Here is a 26490-nt window from a genome sequence, read left to right as displayed (position 1 = left end):
AGTTCTTATCTAGAAAAGTTCTTAAGTAGGTAGAGGTATCACTGTATATCGATATTGTTTAGAGTAGACAAATAATGAATATGGCTGTAAATTTTAATTGTTATTGCACGAGATATTTGCACCGTGATGACACACTGTTTAATGGAAGATGGATTGTTCGTATTAAAACAAAATTAAAATTATTTTTTTAAAAAGATTGACCTGATTTATTTTATTTTTTTTTAAACTTAAAGAAAGCAGAACTAGGATCTGGTGACGATAGACACAGGTGTTGTTGTTTTCCTTCTCAATGCTTACCTGGCTGAAGAGCTACATTCATGCACTGTAAAAGTGCATCGGCGGCATTTGTGCAGGCCTCAATGCCGCGTGAAGAGGAGAGGTCTCCTTCCTGGAGGGCCTTGATGTGACCTTTGGCCAAATCCATGTGGTTCTGCAACAACAGGGGGACCAAACTCTCAAACACAAATTGTATAACTTTCCTTCATTTATAAAAACAAGCCCAATTATCTTTTTCCCCCCTCACATGTTTTAATAAGACCATTTAAATCACAGTTCCTCAAACTTGAGGACGCTGGGCGGCATATAAATTAGACAGACAGACTATCACGATCCAGATATTGTCCTGAATTACAACGGGTTTCCAACCAGAGGTGGTATTCACGTACCTTCCCTACTGGTTCGCAAATGTGAACCACTTTCTGCGCATGCGCTGTGCTCTCATGCACAGCTTGCACACATATGTGCGGCTTCAAAACAGAATATCTCTGGGACCGCCTTCTGCTGCACGAATCCCAGCGACCAGTTAGATCCCACAGAGTGGACCTTCTCCGAGTCCCGTCAACTAAACAATGTTGTTTGGCGGGACCCAGGGGAAGAGCCTTCTCTGTGGTGGCCCCGGCCCTCTGGAACCAGCTCCCCCCAGAGATCAGAATTGCCCCCACCCTCCTTGCCTTTCGTAAACTCCTTAAAACCCACCTCTGCCGTCAGGCATGGGGGGACTGAGAAATTCCTTCCCCCTAGGCCTATACAATTTATGCACGGTATGTTTGTGTGTATGTTTGGTTTATAATAAGGGTTTTTTAGTGGTTTTAAATATTAGATTGGTTACATGCTGTTTTTATTATTGTTAGCCGCCCCGAATTTACGGAGAGGGGCGGCATACAAATCTAATGAATGAATGAATGAATGAATGAATGAATGAATGAATGAATGAATGAATGAATAAATAAACAAACAAATAAACAATTAAATAAATAAACAATTAAATAATTTAAATAAATGAATAAATTTAAAAAAACCACAAAGAAACAAGGATATATGAAAATTAGCATTGTTAAAGGTCTTTCCCCCCCCAAATTTACTAGATGTGTAAAAGTAGTTGATCAATGTATTAGCTAATGGTGTTGCAAATTTCATTAAGGGTGTTGGAAAATTTTATATATGATTTTTTTCCAGGTGACAAAACAAAAGGAGGCAGCACTTGCGAGAAGATAAATACCAAGAGTAAATGGATAATTATTGTATTGTAATACAGATGGAAAGTATATGATATTGTACGTATATGTTTTTTTGAGAGGAAAAATAAAGAAAACTTAATCCCCCCGCCCCCAAAAAACCATGCAGAAATAGGATGGCATAGAGCCGGGATGGGTGGGCAGGCCCACTTGCAAGTCGCCACTACTGGTTCACATGAATCAGTCCAAACCATTAGGGACCGTCTTCTGCCACACGAATCCCAGTGACCCACTAGGTCCCACAGAGTTGGCCTTCTCTGGGTTCCGTCGACAAAACAATGTGGTCTGGCGGGACCCAGGGGAAGTGCCTTCTCTGTGGCGGCCCCAACCCTCTGGAATCAACTTCCCCCCGGAGATTAGGACTGCCCCCACCCTCCTTGCCTTTCATAAACTCCTAAAAACCCACCTATGTCGCCAGGCATGGGGAAATTGATATACCTCTCAGCTATTCCGCTTTATGTATGATTTGTTTGGATTGCATGACTGTTCTTAATAAGGGTTTTAAATATTGTTTTTAATATTGGATTTGTATATTGTATTATTATTATTATTATTATTATTATTATTATTATTATTATTATTATTTGGATTTGTATGCCGCCCCTCTCCGTAAACTCGGAGCGGCTAACAACAATGATAAAAACAACATGTAGCAATCCAATACTAAAACAACTAAAAAACCCTTATTATAAAACCAAACAAAAATGCAAACATACCATGCATAAATTGTATAGGCCCAAAGGATGCGCACACATACAATAGCAGGAGCATGTGTGCCCATGCCCATAATGCAACGCCTTCCCGCCATGTATGTACAAAACCCCTGTCCTGCCCCACGCTCATGCGCACGTTGGGCTGTTTTTTGCTCTACCCAGGGTTCAGGAAAGCCTCCTAAACCCTTGGGATGGTGAAAAACAGGCTAATGGACCAACTGGAAGTTCATTTCCAAACTTCCGTTTGGTCCATTGGGCTGTTTTTGCCAAACCCAGGCTTCAAGAGACTTTTCTGAAGCCCGTGGAGAGCAAAAATGGCTGAAAAGAAGGCTGAAAATCAGTTGACATAAGACAATATTTCGCATGCTCACAGATAAGGCTCGGTGTGCCACCTGTGGCACGCATGCCATAGGTTTGCCATCATTACTCTAGGACAGTGGTGGTGAACCTATGGCACGGGTGCCACAGGTGGCACGTGGGGCCGTATTTGTTGGCACACAAGCCGTTATCCTAGCTCAGCTCCAACGTGCATGTGTGTGCTGGCCAGCTGGTTTTCGACTCACCCAGAGGTTCTGGGAGGGCATTTTCGGCTTCTAGAGAGTCTCTGGGGGGATGGAGGAGGGCATTTTGCCCTCTCCATGGTTCAGAGAAGCCTCTGGAGCCTGGGGAGGGTGGAAACTGGCCCTACTGGCCCAGCAGAGAATGGAAAATGAACTGTTTCAGGCCTCCAGGGGGCTTCACCAATTTTTACCCAAATATCGCTGCCACAAGAACGTCAATGCGAGATTTTGGCTGCTGCACATGCGCAGCAGCCAAATCTCGCTGCGGTGCCTAGAGCAGCAGCTGGGGCCAACAAGCAACAGCCCCCTGCCCAAGCTTCGGACGGGTGGCCTACTCTCTGCTGTCCCGCGCCACAGAAATCTCTTGGCGCATGTGGGAGAGCGGAGAACTCGGGGCCACCCTGCCTGCTCCCTATGCCATGGCCCATCGACCAGGAGATCAAAGGTAAGAGCCGTGGCGCGGTGGAGCAGGCAGGCCGCTCGTGGCGACGTCAGGGGTGGGGGGTGGCGGGGTGGCAGTAGCTGGCAACGTGGCGGGTGGATGGGAGCAGCCAGCTCCCATCGCACGTGTCATCACAGGGGGGCGGCGGCTGGCAGTGCAGCAGGCGGATGTGAGCCGGCAGCTTCTCCATGCATGGAAGCAAAATCTCATGCGCATCTTCATGTGAAATTTGGCTTCTGCACATACACAGAAGCCGAATCATGCACTGAGCAGGGCACACGCCAGGGGCGTGCTGGACGCACCGGGCACACACATAGGGGCACGCTCTGGGTGCATTCCAGTAGGGCTAAAATTGGTAGCCCACCCCTGGTCATAAGTCACTTTTTCAGTGCTGTTGGAATGGTCACTAAGCAAACTGTGGCAAGTCAAGGGCTACCTGCACTGGTATTATGTTTTGGTTCTGATAAACAAGCAGACCCATAAAACATGAAAAGTGCATCACTCCAAATATTTTGAACGGATAATACATGGAATTAAGAATATTTAAATGCTTACAACGAGGAACTCTATCTCCGACAGCAGTTTTAGGTTGTTCGTGTTGCTAAGGTGGATTAGATGGTTGCTTTCCGAAATCTGATCCATTTGTTCTTTTACGCTCCGGAGCATGTCTTGGTAACTGCTCAGCTTCGATTCGATTTGATCCACTTCTTTCAGGGCCTCATCCAGCAATTTCATCAAAGTGTTCACCTGTTTCTCAGAGGCCATAATCGACTGGATGTTTGCCTAGGAACAAATTTACGTAAATCCTATCGTCAAATTGGAAGTAAACACAACGGGTGACTGCAACAGCAACTGCTGGCAGCAGGACTTTTTTTTTTTTTTTTTAAGTGATTATAACACAAAAGACAAAAACAAACATACAACAGCTATTTGGGTTATTTACAACCCCTTTTTCATCAGAAGTTACAGGGTGTCCAGGGAGAAAGCATTTTGAAATTCCCTGATACAGTAGTACCTCTAGATACGAGCTGCTCTACATGCGAGTATTTCAAGATACGAGCCACAAGGGGTGAGACATTTCTGTTCTAGTTCCGAGCTGAAATTCGGGATGCGAGCCGAGCGTCCACTAGGTGGCGCAAGAATCCTTGCTTTTGGTTATCTCGGAGGGGAAAAACAACTTGTTCCAGATACGAGTGCCTCGAGATACAAGCTCCCTTATGGAACGAATTATGCTCGTATCTAGGGGTACTGCTGTATTTCCCTGTAACTTGCGATCTAGTTAAGGCACGGTCGTAGATGACATCATACCAAAACGGCTAAGCCGTGGAGAAATATCGGTAGCTGAGGAAGCAAGTTGTTGCCACAGTTAGGCTCATTTTTGCTTGATTCTGCCAGGCAACACAATCCGTTTTTTTTAAAAACATGATTTTTCCCTGACTTTTAAACATTTTAATACTGTTTGGTTTATTTCCCGATTTATTCCAGTTTTTTATGAATTCCCTGATAATTCCCTGGTATTTCCCAAACAGCCAATTTCCCTGATAATTCCCCGATTTCCCTGTTTTTCAGGTTTGCTGGACATCCTGAGTTATTGTCAGAGATGTTGGAGGAATTATTGTCTACCACTTACACATTTTTACATTCCTTTGTTGTTCTTAGGACTAGCATTTCTTATACTATGTACACTTACTACATTTTTAAAATACTGCGCAAATGTCTCTATAATTTAGTTTCCTTCACCATTTCTCTCTTCTAACTACTTATAAAATTTTTCCCATATTTTATAGTACTGACCACTTTCAACCTCCTTGTCATCATATCTATTTCTGAGCAATCTGTAGATTTTTTATCTCTTCTTCTTTGGGGACTTCGACTTTTTTATTCATTTATTTGGAAATTTACTGCCTACTTGCTCATACTAACTCAAAGTAGCTTAAAACAGGAGTCTCCAACCTTGACAACTTTTATTTATTTATTTATTTATTTTGTTTATTTATTTTGTTTGTTTATTTTGTTTATTTATTTTGTTTATTTATTTTGTTTATTTATTTTGTTTATTTATTTGTCAAACAATTATAGGGTGATAATTTGTACATATAAAACATTAGATAAGTAATGATAAAAAGTAGACAATAGGACAGGGATGGTAGGCACAATGATGCACTTAGGCACGCCCCTTACAGACCTCTTAGAAAGGAGGCGAGATCAATTGTAGATAGTCTAAGGTTAAAGGTTTTGGGGTTAGGAGTAGAAACCACAGAATCAGGTAGTGCATTCCAGGCGTTGATTACTCTGTTGCTGAAGTCGTATTTTTTGCAGTCAAGTTTAGAGCGGTTGACATTTAGTTTAAATCGATTTCGTGCTCGTGTGTTGTTGCGGTTGAAGGCGAAGTAGTCGTTAACAGGTAGGACATTTTGGTATATGACTTTATGAACTATAATTAAGTTAGAACGGAGACGACGGAGTTGTAAGTTGTCTAAACCAAGAATTTCAAGTCTGGCGGAATAAGGTATTTTGTTGTGAGAGGAGGCATGAAGGACTCTTCTTGTGAAATATTTCTGGACTCTCTCAATTGTGTTGATGTCAGATATGCAATGTGGGTTCCATACAGGCGAGCTGTATTCTAGGATTGATTAAGACTCGTGGACTTCAATTCACAGAGTTGCCAAGGTTAGAGACCCCAGCTTAAAACATAATACAGTGATCCCTCGATTTTTGCGAATGTTGCGTTCCCAGACTGCCCGCGAAAGTAGAATTTCTGCGAAGTAGAGATGCAGAAGTAAAAACACCATTTTTGGCAATGGACAGCCAAAAACTACCCCCGTGCACCCTTTTCCAAGGCTGCGCAAGGAGCCGGGCTTGAAGTTGGGGGCGGAGAGTGATGAAAGCACGGAGGCTGGCAAAGATTGAATGTCGGCTGCCCCCCCCCCAGCGCCTCCGGCCCACTCGCCGCTATCCCCCGCCTGCCCGATCCACCCCTCTCACCGGCTTTCTTGGGGCACGGGTCCTCCTGCAGCAGCGCTGGCGGCTACGGCTTCTCGTCCTCCTCATTCGGCTGCTAGCCGCTCTGAGCGCTTTGAGAATGCCCGCCCCGCCCCTCTCGCAGTCCCTTAGCTGAGAGCGCTTTCATCCCAGCTGTCAGCGAGGGGGCTACAGGAGAGGCGGGGCAGGCGTTCTCACAGAGAGAGAGCAACAGACAGAGCGAGATAGAGAGAAGAGAGGCAGAGAGAGAGTGAGAAAGAGAGAGAGAGGGAGCAAGAGGGGGGGAGAGTGGAAGGTAGAGAGAGAGAAAAAAATGATAGAAAAAAGGGGAGAAAAAAAGAGAAATGAGAAAATGATTGAAGCAGAGAATGACAGGAAAGAGAGAAAGAGAGAGAGAAGTGACTCTTGGTGATGACGTATGACGTCACCGGGTGGAAAACACCGTGGTATAGAAAAAAACCACGGAGTATTTTTAATTAATATTTTTTGAAAAACCGTGGTATAGCCGTTTCGCGAAGTTTGAACCCGCGAAAATTGAGGGATCACTGTATAAAAGAAATAAACAAACTAAAATAATAATTTAAAAAAAAACACACATCAATGGTACAAAAGAAGACAGACGTACCCCATCAAGAACTTGTAGTTCTCTAGATAACTTATCTGCAAAAGCTTCTGCATTAGAGATGGCATATTCACAGCCTTCCATCATTATTTCAATATCTTGCTCTTCTCTAGCATTTAATTCTTGATATTCATCCACCACCTCTTCATCTGTTCCTGCCACATTCTGATTTTCACCACTGGGAACAGATTCTAAAGGAGGGAAAGAGGTGGTTGTAATTTATGAAAAATGAATTCAACTCCACTGGCCAGCAAAATCATTCTTGATCATTCTAATTCTAATAAAGGTAATAAAGGAAATACCCATGTTATATAAGTTCACTGCAAAGTCAAATATACTGCTCAAAAAAAATAAAGGAAACACTTAAACAACACAATATAACTCCAAGTAAATCAAACTGTCCACTTAGGAAGCAACACTGATTGACAATCAATTTCACATGCTGTTGTGCACATTCAACTTTGTACAGAACAAAGTATTCAATGAGAATATTTCATTCATTCAGATCTAGGATGTGTTCTTTGAGTGTTCCCTTTATTTTTTTGAGCAGTGTACATTAAATAGGTTCTTTAATCTAACATTGCGTAGCATAAAGATATTCTGCTTAAATTTCACCCATGTGCTTAATCTGATACTGAGCTATTAATACATTGAAAATTTACAATGCTCTATGATTTTTAAACAAATTGCAAAAAAACCCCTATTCCTCTTGTATCAGGAAGGGAAAAAAAACAGATATTAACAATGTTGGAAAAACTTAGAAAAATCTGTGATTATTTCCTTTAGTTGATAACAATGTCACTATTTAGAGTGATAATGTTGGAAACATTTACACTAGAAACAATGAAACAAAGCAGTAACAAGGATGTATAGCAAGATTCGGTGACAATAATATATATACAGGACATTTCTCTGCAGTATCTTCTTTCAGGCAGTTATTTTCATCTGCATGTTATTAAAATATAGCTCATAAATTAATACTTCTTATAATTAAGGATTAGGAAGCATAACACTTAATTTTGGAACCGATCCTGTTTTTCGTTTAAATGTAATATTGTTGAAAAATAAGGCCAAGCTAATTTTGGAACCTATCCTGTTTTTCGTTTAAAAGTAATATTGTTGAAAAATAAGGCCAATATTGGCCTTATTTTTCAACAATGTTACATTTAAACGAAAAATAGAATAGGTTCCAAAATTAGCTGTTATGCTTCCTAGTCCTTAATTATGAGAAGTAATAGTGCCTTATTATTCCAGCTTCTTGATACATCCTCTCTTGAGCAACAATCTTTCAGACACAAAGTTAAATCTGGATTCATAATTATTTTTAGGATGAGTCATTTTTAAGAAGCATGGATTAATTACCCATTTATAGTGTGCTTTTTAATCCAACTCTCTGAAATATGGTGTGTAGTATAATCAGTCTCTTTAGGGCAATGGTTCTCAACCTGGGGGTCGGGACCCCTTTGGGGGTCGAATGACCATTTCACAGGGGTCACCCAAGACCCTGGGAAAAGACAAATTTCCCATGGTGTTAGGAACTAAAGCTTCTATTCTGGCGCCTTGGAACATATTTTTACAATCCAACCAATCAGGCATTTACAGTGGGAGTGTCCCTCTGACCTTTCTGCCAATCAGCTTAAAGATCTGTTGGGAGAATTGGCGCTAGACTTATGGTTGGGGGTCACCACAACAGGAGGAACTGTATTAAGGGGTCACGGCATTAGAAAGGTTGAGAACCACTGCTTTAGGGGGGAAAACTGTTCGGCTTTATCCTCATTCGTTCTCCGAAAAATAAAGGGGTGTAAGAGTTGAATAAAGATTTGCAAGACTCTGTTAAAGTTCATGTAACTTTTTTATGAGGAATAGGGAGGGCTATGCCTTAGAATGCCTGCTGGGGGAATGCTGAGTAGGAGTTGAAGTCCGCACATCTTAAAATTGCCCAGTTTGGAAAACACTATTCCAGATTTACTCCTCCTCCAAGTCTGTATTTGTTATTCCGTTTTTCACGCTGCCCCTTTTAGGAAAGACCCGGAAGCGTTCAAATGTTAACTTTCCTAGCTTTCATTTACTAAAGGTATTTTGGTTATTGTTGCTTTCCTATCTCATTGGACTCTTTGTCCCCTTGAGTAGGTAGTTCTTGATTTACAACCAATTGCTCAGAGGCCGTCCAAAGAGAAGACTCTGATAAAGGGACTTACGACCCAGATTCAGAGCTCCATCATGTCCCAACCCCACTCGCCACCTCCCTGTGGCCACCTGATCACATTTTGGCAACCAGCTTGTGTTTATGACTGTTTGCAGTGCCCCACAATCACAAGCAATGTTCCCTCTAATTTTTTTTCGGTGTGGGCAGAAAAATATAGTGTCTGAGCGGCAGTCCCTTTGGGACTGGGCGGTATAGAAGTATAAATAAACAAACAAACAAACAAACAAACAAATAAATAATTCCCTTCTTTTTTATTAAAAGAAATTAATAATAAAACAAAACCAAAATCTATTACTATTATTACTATCTTCTCCTCTTTTTCCATCCCTGTCTCCTCCCGCCTTGTGTGTGTCTGTGTGTGTGTGTGAACTCTTGAACCATTTCCAATAACAGGTGAGCTATTGGAAATGGTTCAAGAGTTCACACACACACACACACACACACACAATCGGCTGGGGTTTTTTTTCTTTGTTATTATTTGGGTGTTTTTTACCATATGCTTTAAGAGAGAGTCATTTCTCTCTCTTTCTCATTCTCTCTCTCCCTCTTGCTCTCTCTCTCTTTTTCTCAGTTTCTCTGTCCCTCTCCCTCTCTCTCTTTCAGCGAGGGGGCTGCGACAGCGCTTTCTCCAAGTTCTTCGGGAACGCCTGCCCTGCCTCTACTGCAGCCCCCTTGCTGAAAGCTCGGGAGGAAAGCACTCCCAGCGAAGGGGCTGCGAGAGGGCTGGGGCGGGCATTCCCGAAGCACGCGGAGAAAACTCTCTCTCGCAGCCCCCTGGCTGGGAGCGCAGGAGGCGGAGGAGGAGGAGAGGGGGCGGATCGGGTGGGGGGCAGGGGCGCGAGGAGGCGGGAGGCATGGTGGGGAGGCAGGGGCGGCCACGGCTCCCTTTCCTTTTACTGCTGGCGCCTCCCCCCCCGCGGGCTGGCAAGGGGATGGAGAGCGTGCGCCCGTGGAAAAGGGCGCGCGCGGGGGTACTTGGGGGTGTGCACCTGCTCACGGGCGCAGCTTACGGGGGATGGTGATCACAAGACCACAATTTTAAATCACTTACTTACTTTCTGTAAGTGGCTTAGGGCCTGACTATTTACCAGACCGTCTCCTGCCACATACCTCCCAGAGACCTATTAGATCACACAGAATCGGTCTCCTCCGGGTCCTGTCAACTAAACAATGTAGGTTGGCGGGGCCGCAGGGGAGGGCCTTTTCTGTAGCCGCCCCGGCTCTCAACTCCCCCCACCCCATCGTTCGCACTGCTCTCAGTCTAGTGGCCTTTCGAAAAGCTGTCAAGACCTGGCTTTGCCGACAGGCATGGGAGCCGTGAATCTTAACATCAGGCACACCCGAACCATGATTGATTGGTATGTATGTTGCTGTTAGATTGGATTTCGGGATTTTATAGAGGGTTATTTTAGTATGAGTTTATAATGGGGTTTTATAATTATTATTAATATTTGACTTCTTTTTATTATTGTATTGTTTGTATTGTTGTCCTGAATCCTTCAGGATTGGGCGGCACAGAAGTCGCATAAGTTAAATTAAATTAAGTGTTCTCCTTAGAATCTTACCACATATGACCTATGATGGCAAACCTTGGCAAACAGGTGGCACGTGAAGACATAGCTGAGAGCACGCAAGGCGTTGCCCTATGTAAGCTCCAGTCCACATGCGCGCACTGGCCAGCTGGTTTTCAGTCTTGGGGAAGGCCATTTTTACCTTCCGTAGGTTTCAGGAGGCTTTCCTGAAGTGGGAAAAACAGCCCAACAGGCAAACCGAAAGTTCGGAAAAACAGACTTCCTGTTTGCCTGTTCGGCCATTTTTCGCCCTCTGGAGGCTTCAAGGAAACCTGAGGGTAAAAAACAGCCCAACGTAGGGGCGCATGCACAAGGATGCATACATGTTCAGTGTGGTGCATGTATAGGGGTTGTGTGATTCCACAGGAGAAGGGCGGCAAAGAAAGAAAGAAAGAGAGAGAGAGAGAAAGAGAGAGAGAAAGAAAGAGAGAGAGAGAGAGAGAGAGAGAGAGAAAGAAAGAAAGAAAGAAAGAGTGCAAAAATAAATGTAGCAAAAATGCTACAAAAATGGTGGAAGGTCTTAAGCATAAAACTTATCAGGAAAGACTTCATGAACTCAGTCTGTATAGTCTGGAGGACAGAAGGGAAAGTGGGGCAGGATCGAAACATTTAAATATGTTAAAGGGTTAAATAAGGTTCAGGAAGGAAGTGTTTTTAATAGGAAAGTGGACACAAGAACGAGGGGGCACAATCTGAGGTTAGTTGGGGGAAAGATCAGAAGCAACATGAGAAAATATTATTTTACTGAAAGAGGAGTAGATGCTTGGAACAAACTTCCAGCAGATGTGGTTGGTAAATCCATAGTAACTGAATTTAAACACGCCTGGGATAAACATAGACCCATCCTAAGACAAAATACAGGAAATAGTATAAGGGCAGACTAGATGGACCATGAGGTCTTTTCCTGCCATCAATCTTCTATGTTTCTATGTATGTAAGTAAGTAAGTAAATAAATAAATAAATAAATAGTGTGTGCATGCACTCCCTTTTTTAGCACGCAAGAAGAAAAAGATTCGCCATCTATGGAGAGGGGTGGCATACAAATATAAATCAATCAATCAATCAATCAATCAATCTCCGATACATGCAAATGCCTTCCATGAGACTTGTGATTTTAGCAAGCAATCACATTGTTCTGCAATTATGTCTTGCCCAATTTTAAAGAGGTGTGCTCAGTTATGCCTAGTTGAACCTGTATATAAGAACTTATAAGATGGCTTTCAGCCCTTTCATCGAATGAATGGCTGAGAAACTTGTGGTACTCTGGATATTACTAAACCACAATTTCTAATATTTCTCTTGTTTCACAGACTAAAAAAAAGACACTGCTGGGAAATCTATTTCGGCAATGTTCTAAGTTCATCACCCCGCATCTGACTGTAGAATATATGTTAGCTTATTTCTGAGCTTATTTATGGAATAGCAATTTATCTCTCCAACAGGCACTTTTATTTAAAGCATTGGGAAAACCCACTGGAGACCAGTACAAAACAAAAAATCACTCCCTCTGGTGCATGTATTTCATAAAGCTGGAAAGGTTGGTTCATTCATTCATTCATTCATTCATTCATTCATTCATTCATTCATTCATTCATTCGGTTTTTATACCGCCTTTCTCCTTAGACTCAGGGCGGCTTACAACATGTTAGCAATAGCACTTTTTAACAGAGCCAGCATATTGCCCCCACAATCCGGGTCCTCATTTTACCCACCTCGGAAGGATGGAAGGCTGAGTCAACCTTGAACCGGTGATGATTTGAACCGCTGACCTACAAATCTACAGTCAGCTTTAGTGGCCTGCAGTACTGCACTCTACCTGCTGCGCCACCTCGGCTCTATAATATAAGATTTTACTTATCTTCGCTACCGGTTCGGGGTCGCACCCGAAGTGTGTCTGTTTTGTACATGCCTGTGAGCGTAGCAAGCCAAGTCTTCCGTCACTCCAGGATTAAACTCATCTGCGCATGCTTTACAAATGACCAAAGGGTTATTTTCTCATAAATTTGGCTCCAGTGGACGGATTTCAAGCTGGAGGACCGGTTTGGAGGGGTGTCCAGCCAGCCATTACTGCCAGTTCGATGAGCGGGAGGAAATTGCCACTACCAGTTCTACAGAACCAGCAGAAAACCACCTCTGAACCAGGGTCTCTCTGTTTTTAAACTTTAACCAAATATATACCATACTAGTCCTCACCCCCACCTCATCCTCATCCCCTACTCCATGTATGCGTGTCTGTGTGTATGTTCCATTTTAGGCAATTCCAGTCTCTCTAGACTCAATTCAGTCCAATAAAATTTATTCCCAATTTTGTGTGCTGTAGTTTCATGTAGTAACTTAAGTGTAGGATGTGGGTAGAGTATTTTAAAGGCACACAAACAAATCATTTAAGATGCTTTTAGCAGCAATTTACCTCCAAGGAGCATGATGAAAGTGGTCTGATTAGAGATTGTAAGCAAAATATTGAGTTTCAAGCAACTTTGGGTGAACAAAGAATCAAATACTTACTTACTTACTTACTTACTTACTTACTTACTTACTTACTTACTTACTTACTTACTTACTTACTTACTTACTTACTTACTTACTTACTTTATGCTGCCCTTCTTGAAGCGGCTTATTTACTTGTTAACCAAACTTTCCAGCAAAAATCTAGTCTCAATTTACACAAAAAGTCAATTCTATGTTGTACTGAATTGTACTGAAAAGTCAGACTCTGAAAATTCTCATCAAAAAGTATTTAAGTGATTAGTTTTGCCCTCTATCTTCATACTTAAATTCTGTTCAACTGCTCATTGCTTAAAAACCTCTGAACCATATTTCTATCTAAATTTGCAAAGTATTTTGGAGAAAAACCTGAATGAAGTATCTGCTTAACAAAGTGTTGTACACAGTTTTAGAGCAAAAGCAACTGAATTGAGTTACACAGAAAAAGAAATACGGAAGGAAAAGGTGTTACGCACCTTCAGCGACTTTAGGAAGCTCTGGAGAATTGAAAGTGTGAGAAAAGCAGAGGAGAAGAAGCAAAGAATATTAGCTAAGCAGTCAAGAACACAATTTTTTTTTTCATTCAAATGGCAACAATTTGTTTCGGTTACAAACTTTTTGAAAACTTAGAAGAACTTTAAACAAACTACAAAGCAGATTTCTTTGCAGCTATGTTGTAACTCCTGAATGATCAAATGAATTATTATGAAGTTTAAGATTATAACTATCTTAGAAGTTAAGACTATCCTCAGTACAACAAAATTGTGTTCAGCTATTGTGCAGAGGAAACAGGTTAAGCCTGCCAACCTGGGTGTATTACAAAGCAGATCTGATAAGTTGTTATAAGTGCTGTATTTAATTTGCCAAAAATCTCCCAAACCAACTAGACAAGCATGTCTATACCATGAGGTTTGACTTAGATTTTACATAATCAAATTCCCAAGACATAAATGATACAATTCATACTGCATATAGAAGTAGAATTTCCCTACAATAGGATACACCAGAAAAAAGGCTTCATATGTAATTTTATGTCTAAAGTTTACACACATAGAGCCACAATAAAGTCATAATTAAGGGGCAGATGTGTTATGCAAAAGTACCTATTCCTTGATATAAGTGAACTGGGATAGGAAAGATTTGTTTAAGATTGAAGTTGGCTTAAAGCTGAGAATTTACTTTCACCGATTCTAATTCAGAGATCCCTTCTCTTATATCAAATGAATAAAGTTTGAATATTGTGAAAGTGACAAAGAATGTAACCCCCATGGAAATTATTTCATCTTCTGAAATGATCAGCATCAAGTTAAACAAGACTTGAAAGTCAAGTAAACTACTTATATTAGCAATAAGAAAAATAAGAGCGACAATATGAATTTTCTAACTATTTAAACAAATGCTAAATTTAAAGACAGCATAGCAAGGATTCAGCTAAAATCTTTACCTTCCAGAAGCTGAGAACTAACATTGATGAAGTCAATCTTCTTTCTAATGTACCGCTGATTGAGTTTCCAAATACACGAAATAAAAATATTCTTTTCTGCTATGCTGCTAGCAACCCATTTGTATACTTTGTCAAAATGCAGATCAAACTCAGAACTTTCCTGAAAAACAGAGATTACACAAATTAATTTATTCATTCATTCATTCATTCATTCATTGGATTTATATGCTGCCCCTCTCTGAGAACTCGGGGGAGCTTACAATATATAAAAAGAAACCATAAAATACAGCAGGCTAAATCCAATTAATTAAAATTAAGTAAACTACTCTAAAATCCTTAATTATACTAAAAATCAATCATACCCATTCAAACAACAACCATACGTAGCATTCATCGACTGGGGGCTAAGGTCTAATCACCCCAAGCCTGGCAGCATAAATGAGTCTTAAGATTCTTAGGGAAGGCGAGAAGTGCGAATCTCCGGGGAGAATTGATTCCAGAGGACCGGGGCCCCCACAGAGAAAGCCCTTCCCCTAGGCCCCGTCAATCGACATTGTCTAGTTCAGTGTTTCCCAAGCTTGGCAACTTGGGGATATCTGGACTTCAACTCCCAGAATTCCCCAGCCAGCATTTATTTATTTATTTATTAGATTTCTTTGCCGCCCTTTTCCTCAAACTCAGAGCGGTTCACAACAAAATGAAATACAAAAACATGTAGAAATCTAAAGTTAAAATATATTTCTAAAACCTCAATTTCTTACAACCAATCATCTACATCCGTTCTATCATACATATAAATTCATTCATCGGCTGAGGCTAGATGTTAAACTTTGTGGTCCCAAGCCTGCCAGCAAAGATGAGTTTTTAAGGCCTTGCGGAAGGCAGGGAGGGTGGGGGCAGTACAAATCTCTGGAGGGAGTTGATTCCAAAGGGCCAGGGCCACCACAGAGAAGGCTCTTTCCCTAGGTCCTGCCAGACGGCATTGTCTGGATGACAGGACCAGGAGAAGGCCTGGAACCTGACCAGCCGTGGAGATTCATGAGGCAGAACATGGTCCTGTAAGTTATCTGGTCCGATATACCACTTCATAGTTCTTTACAGCCCTCTCTAAGAGGTTTACAAATTCAGCATATTGTCCCCAACATACTGGGTCCTCATTTTATCGATCCTGGAAGGATGGAAGGCTGAGTTAACCTTGAGCTGGTCAAGATCAAACTCCTTTAAAAAAAAAAATTAAATATAAAATTTATTTATAAACAAACACATACAATAAGACAAACAAAACATTAAACAATTTCACAATTTGTGATGTGACCTGCATTACAATTCTAATAGTGTTTCTTTCCCATTACACAAGTCATATTTGCATAATACACCGAATCCTAGCAATCATCTTAATCAGGTATAACTTTTTTTTAAATATCCAAAACTCTGACTTTTACTTTCCAAGTTTTTGCTACTTATTAGCTCTCTCTTTTTTTCTTTTTTCCCATTTTCCCCATCCAACTATAAAATTTATCCCAACAGTTAGAAACATAGAAACATAGAAGACTGAGGGCAGAAAAAGACCTCATGGTCCATCTAGTCTGCCCTTATACTATTTCCTGTGTTTTATCTTAGGATGGATCTATGTTTATCCCAGGCATGTTTAAATTCAGTTACTGTGGATTTACCAACCACGTCTGCTGGAAGTTTGTTCCAAGAATCTACTACTCTTTCAGTGAAATAATATTTTCTCATGTTGCTTTTGATCTTTCCCCCAACTAACTTCAGATCGTGTCTCCTTGTTCTTGTGTTCACTTTCCTATTAAAAACACTTCCCTCCTGGACCTTATTTAACCCTTTAATATATTTAAATGTTTCGATCATGTCCCCCCTTTTCCTTCTGTCCTCCAGACTATACAGATTGAGTTCATTAAGTCTTTCCTGATACGTTTTATGCTTAAGACCTTCCACCATTCTTGTAGCCCATCTTTGGACCCGTTCAATTTTGTCAATATCTTTTTGCAGGTGAGGTCTCCAGAACTGAACACAGTATTCCAAATGTGGTCTCACCAGCGCTCTATATAAGGGGATCAGTTAATAAGCAGTTAATAAATTCTTCCTCGTCTCTATTTATTTTTTTAGTAAGACTGTCCATTTCCGCACATGATATTAATTTTTCGATAGTGTCTTCTTCTGTGGGTATAGTTTCATTTTTCCAGTTTTGTGTGATCACTATCCTCGCAGTTGTTGTTAGGTGGAGAATTAAATACAATTGATCTTTATCAAAGTGTTCGTGAGCTATACCTAGTAAGAATAATCCAGGCTTCTTTTCTACTTTTCTCCCTAATGTGTCTTCTAACCGTAGTTGAATAGTTCAAAACAAAAAAAAAGATCGAACTCCTGTGCAGTGAGCAGAGTTTATTTATTTATTTATTTATTGGATTTGTATGCCGCCCCTCTCCGTAGACTCGGGGCGGCTAACAACAATGATAAAAAACAACATGTAACAATCCAATTAATAAAACAACAAAAAAACATTACAGTGTTCCCTCGATTTTCGCGGGGGTTGCGTTCTGAGACCGCCCGCGAAAGTCGAATTTCCGCAAAGTAGCGATGCGGAAGTAAATACACTATTTTTGGCTATGAACAGTATCACAAGCCTTCCCTTAACACTTTAAACCCCTAAACTGCAATTTCTCATTCCCTTAGCAACCATTTAGATTATTACTCACCATGTTTATTTATTAAAGTTTATTAAAAAAAATATTTATTAAAGGCGGACGAAAGTTTGGCGATGACGTATGATGTATAGGGTAAAAAACAGCAAAGTATTTTTTAATTAATATTTTTGAAAAACTGTGGTATAGCCGTTTCGCGAAGTTTGAACCCGCGAAAATCGAGGGACCACTGTATTATAAACCAGACATACACACAAACATACCATGCATAACTTGTAATGGCCTAGGGGGAAGGAATATCTTAACTCCCCCATGCCTGGCGGCATAAGTGAGTCTTGAGTAGTTTACGAAAGACAGGGAGGGTGGGGGAAGTTCTAATCTCCGGGGGGAGTTGGTTCCAGAGAGCCACAGAGAAGGCTCTTCCCCTGGGGCCCGCCAAACGACATTGTTTAGTCGACAGGACCCGGAGAAGGCCAACTCTGTGGGACCTTATCGGTCGCTGGGATTCGTGCGGTAGCAGGCGGTTCCGGAGGTAATCTGGTCTGCAATGCTACATTCTAACCACTGTGCCACCATGAAAGGATAAAAGCGAAACAAATATATTCAGGTGATAGTCTACTTATGCTTTGTACAGTGAAGATGGATCATTGTATTTTAGATATACCTTGATGGCATCCTTGGCGTCAACAGTAGTGAGATCCCGAAGCTCCCACGCAATCTGCCTTTTGTAGAAATCGCCTTTGTCAGATTTTTTCACCTTGATCACCTTCACCTGCACTGGCCGTTCAGTTGTCACTGTTTAAGCACAACAGATTGTTAAGCTCTCAAGAAAATAGACATTTTCCCACAAGTTGCTTTAAAGCAGCGGTTCTCAACCTTTCTAATGCCGCGACCCCTTAATACAGTTCCTCATGTTGTGGTGACCCCCAACCATAAGTCTAGCGCCAATTCTCCCAACAGAGCTTTAAGCTGATTGGCAGGAAGGTCAGAGGGACACCCCCTCTGTAAAAAGCCTGATTGGTCGGATGGCAAAAATATGTTCCAAGGTGGCAGAATAGAAACTTTACTTAGAAACATAGAAACATAGAAGTCTGACGGCAGAAAAAGACCTCATGGTCCATCTAGTCTGCCCTTATACTACTTTCTGTATTTTATCTTAGGATGGATATATGTTTATCCCAGGCATGTTTAAATTCAGTTACTGTGGATTTATCTACCACGTCTGCTGGAAGTTTGTTCCAAGGATCTACTACTCTTTCAGTAAAATAATATTTTCTCACGTTGCTTTTGATCTTTCCCCCAACTAACTTCAGATTGTGTCCCCTTGTTCTTGGGTTCACTTTCCTATTAAAAACACTTCCCTCCTCAACCTTATTTAACTCTTTAACATATTTAAATGTTTCGATCATGTCCCCCCTTTTCCTTCTGTCCTCCAGACTATACAGATTGAGTTCATTAAGTCTTTCCTGATACGTTTTATACTTAAGACCTTCCACCATTCTTGTAGCCCGTCTTCCTAACTCCATGGGAAATTTGTCTTTTCTCATGGTCTTAAGGCGACCCCTGTGAAACAGCTGTTCGACCTCCAAAGGAGTCCCGACCCCCAGGTTGAGAACCACTGCTTTAAAGGAAAAGTAAAGCTTTCAGGATGTGTACAAAGTCATTCATAATGGGCAAGGTAGAAAAATTACTCTGAGGATTAAATCAAGCAAGAGAGCCTCTTCAAGCCATCCTCAGGTTAACAAATAATTCAGAACCGTCAATTCAGAAGTAACCATGAAAACAAACTACCGGTAGATGACCAATGTGAGCCACCAGAGTGTTTTTAACCCAAAAACGTGCAGAAATAAATAATCTAAAACCTCTAACAACAAAACAGTTGCTGTTTTCTCTGGAATGAAAGCAAACTAATAAGAGTTGACATGTTGGTGGCAGGTAATCAGTAAATCAAATCCATGCAAGTAAAACTGGAAGTGAGTATACACAACATATTGTCCTCAAAACATTATTTTCCTCACATATTTGTGAATTTAGCTGTGAATTGCTAGATTCAAGTTTTATATATGAGATGCTTTCTATCATTAATAGAGACAAATATACCAGCTTTTGGAAATGACTCCTTAGATATGTTTTATTATTATTATTATTATTATTATTATTATTATTATTATTAATTAGATTTGTATGCTGCCCCTCTCCGAAGACTCTTAAGACTTGATCTTAAGATCTAAAGCAAAACATTTTGGGGTAATACGTAGCAATGTACAATGGCTTCTTCCAAAAGAAAATTCAAACTGTTTTGTTTTATACAGTGTCACCCATGTACATAGTATGTAATCATCTTTACATCACACATGTTAACAAATAAAACATTATTCCCAAATTAAGTTATCCTCGTATTCCTCACTATCCAATGAACTAATGACAATTTTTTACCTATTATTTAAAATTTGCATACCTGTAGCACATAAGAAACAGTTTCTCTTTTTTTTCCCTGCTTTGCAAACGTTAACAATGCTCAGTAAACGCTCATCATTTGGAGTGAAAATATCCCTCTGTAAGGCATGCTTGATGGCCGTCATTTTCTCCAAGCTGTAAGAAAGTGGGTAAAGTTATTGCATGCCTCATCAGGGTCGTTCCTAGTTCCTCTAGCTTTGTACTAAGTGTAACCACGATATAACACATGTGGTGGGCCTACAGAAATTTATTTATTTATTTATTCATTCATTTGTCCAATACACAATACATATGGAAGAGAATAGACATGAAGTAATATATATCTAAAGATAATATGTAAAAATAGAGGAGAAGATATATGAAAGGAAGAAAATATATATGATATATGAGATAAAGAAAAGACAATTGGCCAGGGGACGAAAGGCACACTAGTGCACTTATGTACGCCCCTTACTGACCTCTTAGGAACCTGGAGAGGTCAATTGTGGATAGTCTAAGGGAGAAATGTTTGGGGTTAGGGGTTGACACTATTGAGTCCGGTAATGAGTTCCAGGCTTCGACAACTCGATTGTTAAAGTCATATTTTATACAGTCAAGTTTGGAGAGGTTAATATTAAGTTTGAATCTGTTGCGTGCTCTTGTGTTGTTACGGTTGAAGCTGAAGTAGTCATTGACCGGTAGGACGTTGCAGCATATGATCTTGTGGGCAATACTTAAATCGTGTTTTAACTCACAAATTTGCATTGTGTTATTCAGACATATAAAAGATCTGTCCTACTAAATGGATAACACAATTTTTTTTCCATAATTATTCTTTGAGATAAAATGCATTTTAAATAAAAGCTTGTCGTAACAAATATCGTCTATTTTCACACTAGCTCATAATGGTATTTTGATAGTATTTAGGCAATGGTGCATTTAAAATCAGTCAATGTTTGACATAATTGCAGTAGTTCATTGTGACTCAAACACACACGTATCACAAAAATGGGACTCTATATAATGTATTTAATGTTACATATCGGAATAGCGGCAAGAATCACTTATGCACAACATTAGAAAGACCCCCAGATACCTTCAGAAAAAGAAATCATCAAAAAAATTTACAATTGTGTGGAAATGACCAAATTAACAATGGAACTGAATGACTAGAAAGAATGATGATCATAATGTATGGACCAAATGGTATGAATGGATTAAAATAAAAAGACTAAGAGTTAAGAGATGGATGTGGAAGGAAAAATAAACAGGGAGAAACAATGTAAAATATATATAAATTATACAAGCACCATTACCAATGTATATACACAGGTGTGGATCCACTTGGAAATGTAGATACAAAAATGTGAAAATTAATAAAATTTATGGTTTAAAAAATGATACTCTATATGAATCCCAGGCCACTTAACAGAATAATCAGAGCTAGTAATTTATGAAAGAGATCTATAGCAGTATATATCTTTAAGTATAGATCTACAGCAGGACCAACCCTCTTCTTACTCTATATAAATGACATTTGTGATAACATTACAAGCAACTGCGCTCTCTTCGCCAACGATGTAAAACTTTTCAACACCAATAACACAGCTACTCTCCAAAAAGACCTTGACTTTATGTCTGAATGTCAAATATCTGGCAACTCCAAATCTCAACCCAAAAATGCTCTGTCCTACACATTGGCAAAAAGAATCTGAACACCAAATACAAGCTGAACAAACAAGACCTTACAGCCCTTGGGATGCTCGTATCAAATGACCTAAACGTCAAAGCCCACTGCAACAACATCGCCAAAAAAGATGTTAACCTAATCCTGCGCAACTTCTGCTCTGGTAATCTCACACTATTAACCGGAGCATATAAAACTTTTGCCAGACCAATCCTTGAATACAACACTTCTGTCTGGAACCCACATCACATTTTGCGCATAAACACTCTAGAAAATGTCCAGAGATACTTTACTAGAAGAGCCCTCCACTCCTCCACTCGCAACAAAATATCCTACGCAACTAGGTTTATAATCCTAGGTTAGAAAGCTTAGAACTATGTTGCCTTAAACAGGATCTAAGCATAGCCCATAAAATCATCCGCTACAACGTCCTTCCTGTCAATGGCTACTTCAACTTCAACCACAACACACAAGCACACAACAAATGCAAACCTAAAGTAAACCGTCCCAAACTTGACTGCAGGAAATACGACTTTAGTAACGGAGTAGTTGATGCATAGAACTCACTACCAGACTCTGTAGTTTCGTCACCTAACCCCTAAAACTTTACCCTTAGACTATCCACTGGTGCATTTAGGCAAGTCCCATACTGACCTCTTAGGAATCGAGAGAGGTCAACAGTGGATAGTCTACAGGTAAAATTTTACAGTTTAGGTGATGAAACTACAGAGTCCGGTAGTGAGTTCCATGCATCAACTACTCAGTTACTAAAGTCGCATTTCCTGTAGTCGAATTCGGAGCGGTTTTCTTTTAAGTTTGTATACAACATTTATATATACATAATACTAGTAAGAGAAAAACATTAGGACAGGGGACTGATGTCCCGTCCTAATGTTTCTCTCTTACTAGTATCATGTAAATAATAATAATAATAATAATAATAATAATAATAATAATAATAATAGTGGAAGAAGACAGTGGAAGAAGAGAAGCATGCATTAGCTGACTACGTGAAGGAGAGCAAAGAGTCAGTGTTGATGGCAGTCAACAATAGGAAACTTCTCAAGGTGAAGCAAACTAAGGACCAGTACAGAAAAACTGTAACTCAATGTCCTATGGACAGTTGGCGGAACAAAGCATTGCATGGCCAGTTCTTGGAGAAGATTGAAGGCAAAGTGGATAAAGAAAAGACCTGGTCATGGCTTACAAGTAGAACACTCAAAAACGAGACAGAAGGACTAATACCGGCGGCACAAGAACAGGCCGTTAGAACAAATGCTGTCAAAGCCAGAATTGAAAAATCAACAGACGACCCAAAGTGCAGACTCTGTAAAGAAACAGATGAAACAATCGATCACATACTCAGCTGCTGCAAAAAGATCGCACAGACTGACTACAAGCATAGACATGATGCTGTGGCACAGATGATCCACTGGAACTTGTGCCGGAACTACCATTTACCAGTGACAAAGAACTGGTGGGATCATAAGCCCGAAAAAGTGGTTGAAAATGAGCAAGCAAAACTACTGTGGGACTTCCGACTTCCGACTGACCGAATTCTGAAGCATAACACACCAGACATCCTGATTGTGGAGAAAAAGAAAGTATGGATCATCGACATCGCAATCCCAGGAGACAGCAGAATTGAGGAGAAGCAGCTAGAGAAATTAGTGAAAAACAAAGATCTAAAAATCGAGCTGCAACGACTCTGGCATAAGCCAGTGAAAGTGGTCCCAGTGGTACTTGGCACGCTGGGCACAGTGCCAAAGGATCTCAGCGGACATTTGAAAACCATCGGAATTGACAAAATCTCCATCTGTCAATTGCAAAAGGCCACTTTACTGGGATCGGCAAACATAATTTGCCGCTACATCACGCAGTCCTAGGTGCTTGGGAAGTGCCCGACTGGTGATGAAATATGAAATCCAGCATAGTGATCTCGTTTGCTGTGTTGTATTGACATAATAATAATAATAACAACAATTTATTAGATTTGTATGCCACCCCTCTCCATATCCCACCAATAGGTACTTGACAAAACCAAATAAATAAAAATAAAATAAAAGTATGAAATCCTGGTATGTCTGAACAAAAATTGGAAAGTACAAAATGTATGTGGAGATTCTAAAACTAAATTCTAAAGGGATCGCACAGGTCATATAAGCACTTCCATTTAATGGGCCCCAAAAGCAGGGACAGGCAATTTTTATTTTTATTTATTATTTAGATTTGTATGCCGCCCCTCTCCGTTTTGAGCCTGATGGGCACAGCCATAAAATACCATAACTGCCAGGAGCATCTTGCCCATTGCAAAAATGCTGTCAATAGAGAGAGAGAATGGCATATCACAACCCATCATGATGGATTCAGGCTCCATCAAGCGGCCGTCCGGAGTTTTGCAACCCAGATCCAGCCGCCCTTTAAGAAAAAGAGGAGAAAAACGCCGGCGGCAGCAGCGCGTTACCAACCGATCTTTCCCCGCGTCTCCCTTTCTTGACCCGGCGGCCGGACGAGTCTCCCTCACAAGCCTTAGTCGCTCCGGCAAACCTGTCACTCCCAGGCTCTCAAGTCCCGCCTTTCTCCATCCCGGGCCGAGCTTCCTGCTTCGATCACGTGACGGAGGTGGAAGCGTTCCGGAAAAGGCTTGGACAGCGAGAGGGAAGCGGGTAGAGAGGCGCGTTGTTAAGCGTGAGTCTCGGCTCCTCCCCCCCCCTTTCTCCCCCCTCTTCGTTGCTCTCTTGCTCAGGAGTTTCTGCAACATTGGCGACTCTAAGATTTGTGGGCTTTGCTTTGCTGGCTGAGGAATTCTGGGAGTTGAAGTCCACAAGTATTAAAGTTAGCAAGGTTGTAGGTTTGTTTGTTTGTTTGTTTGTTTGTTTGTTTGTTTGTTTCTGTTCTGTTCTCTTATGTTGTTATTTGTTTATTTAAACTGCCCTGAGTCCCACTGGGATTGGGCGGCATAGAAGTGAATTAAATTTTTTAAAAAATTATTTATTTATTTACTTACTTACTTACTTACTTACTTACTTATTTATTTTGTCAAGCATGTATTAGATAACAGATGAAAGAGGAAGTCAATAGGCACAATGGTGCACTTATGCACGCGCGCCCCTTACAAACCTCTTAGAAAAGGGGAGAGGTCAACTGTAGATAAATCTAAGGTTAAAGATTTGGGGGTTTGGGGAAGAAATCACAGAGTCAGGTAGTGCATGCCAGGCGTTGATCACTATTGCTGAAGTCATATTTTCTGCCAGTCTAGTTTGGAGCGCTTGCAAGGTTGCAGACCCCTGCTCTTGTCGTCCTACGGACTCTGTTCTGATTCCTTTATTGCAGGAGTGGCGAAACCATGGCCCTTTTGTGACTTGTGCACTTCGACAAGGGATTTTAAAAAGGAGCATAAATAACATAACTGGTTTCCGCGAAGGCTTCATACAGTGATGGTTGGGGATGAAGGACTCTTAGCCTTGATGGTTCCCCCCAAAGGCCATCTACTGGGAGACCGGTGGGCTTCCTTGGGTGCTCGGTGGGCTGATGGAGTAGATAAGGCTTTCTTAAATTCAGCAACTCTGGGTGGATTTCCCAACTCCCAACATTCTGCAGCCAGCATGTTTCGATGGGTGAACTCCCAGAATTCCTGCTGGTTGGAGAATTCAAGGAATTGAAGTCCACCCCTCTCAAAAGTGGCCAATTTTGAGCAATCCTTACTTGGCCCTGGCTACATGCACTGTTGGCTGTTTTCTCCTCCTTGCCAATGTTTTGTGCTATTTCTGAACACTGAGGGTCAAAATCTGAAAAAAAAACCTCGAGGATTTAAGTGTGCAAGCTAGTCTTATTAAATTGCAAGACAAATTTATTTATTTTTATTTTTAATTTGTTTGGTCAAGTACGTATTGGTGGTATATAAAGTTATATAAATGACACGGGTAAGAGAGAAACATTAGGACAGGGAATAGATGAATATATAATATGAAATTATTAAATAAAAATAAAAATAATTTGTCTTGCAAATTAAATTGCAATCAAGAAAAGAAAAATCGGATGGGTGTGGGTGACATGATAGTAGTAATCCAGTATTTGAAGGGCTGCCACAAAGACGAAGGGGTCAAATTATTCTACAAAGCACCAGATGGCACAATAAGAAATAATGGTTGGAAACTAATCAAGGAGAGAAGCAACCTAGAACTAAGGAGAAACTTCCTGACAGCACAATTAATCAGTGTCACAACTTGCCTCCAGGTGTTGTGAATATTGCAATAGTGTGGTCGGGCGGTAGGAAAAGCAAGTAGGATGCTTGGCTGCATAGCTAGAGGTATAACAAGCAGGAAGAGGGAGATTGTGATCCCCTTATATAGAGCGCTGGTGAGACCACATTTGGAATACTGTGTTCAGTTCTGGAGACCTCACCTACAAAAAGATATTGACAAAATTGAACGGGTCCAAAGACGGGCTACAAGAATGGTGGAAGGTCTTAAGCATAAAACGTATCAGGAAAGACTTCATGAACTCAATCTATATAGTCTGGAGGACAGAAGGAAAAGGGGGGACATGATCGAAACATTTAAATATGTTAAAGGGTTAAATAAGATTCAGGAGGGAAGTGTTTTTAATAGGAAAGTGAACACAAGAACAAGGGGACACAATCTGAAGTTAGTTGGGGGAATGATCAAAGGCAACATGAGAAAATATTATTTTATTGAAAGAGTAGTAGATCCTTGGAACAAACTTCCAGCAGACGTGGTTGGTAAATCCACAGTAACTAAATTTAAACATGCCTGGGATAAACATATATCCATTGTAAGATAAAATACAGGAAATAGTATAAGGGCAGACTAGATGGACCATGAGGTCTTTTTCTGCCGTCAGTCTTCTATGTTTCTATGTTTCTACTGGAAGTTTTTTTTTAAGAAGAGTTTGGACAACCATTCGTCTGAAATAGGACTTTCTGCCTGAGCAGGAGGTGGAGTAGAAGACCTCCAAGGTCCCTTCCGACTTGGTTATTCTGTTATACTATGAGTTCTAATCCCACCTTAAGCACAAAGCCATCTTGGTGTTTCTCTCTACCAGCCCTAGGAAGGAGGCAAAGAAAACCCCCTTCAAAATATCACAACAAGAAAATTACAAGGACTTTGCTCAATCATCAGGAATGAATATTGACACGAAGGTTA

General features: G+C 40.7%; 1 protein-coding gene across 4 annotated transcripts in view; it reads right to left on the bottom strand.

The window, feature by feature from the left end:
- Positions 1 to 23930, bottom strand: part of LOC139170262 (exocyst complex component 1) — a 61563-nt gene extending 37633 nt beyond the window's left edge. The window contains exons 1-7 of one of the 4 annotated variants that reach the window (XM_070757234.1): positions 23794 to 23930; positions 19661 to 19794; positions 17867 to 17997; positions 14540 to 14699; positions 6837 to 7024; positions 3785 to 4012; positions 298 to 430 (exon numbers count right to left, since the gene is read on the bottom strand). In XM_070757234.1, coding sequence (XP_070613335.1) covers positions 298 to 430; positions 3785 to 4012; positions 6837 to 7024; positions 14540 to 14699; positions 17867 to 17997; positions 19661 to 19784 — 964 coding nt within the window. In that variant the 5' untranslated portion in view covers positions 19785 to 19794; positions 23794 to 23930. The remainder of the gene's footprint in view (positions 1 to 297; positions 431 to 3784; positions 4013 to 6836; positions 7025 to 14539; positions 14700 to 17866; positions 17998 to 19660; positions 19795 to 23793) is intronic. The other 3 variants (XM_070757235.1, XM_070757233.1, XM_070757232.1) reach the window with 3 other exon arrangements.
- Between the last annotated feature and the right edge of the window lie 2560 nt (positions 23931 to 26490).

Source organism: Erythrolamprus reginae, chromosome 7 (assembly GCF_031021105.1).
Source record: "Erythrolamprus reginae isolate rEryReg1 chromosome 7, rEryReg1.hap1, whole genome shotgun sequence".
NCBI lineage: Eukaryota > Metazoa > Chordata > Lepidosauria > Squamata > Dipsadidae > Erythrolamprus > Erythrolamprus reginae.
This window is presented reverse-complemented; position numbering and strand designations above follow the sequence as displayed.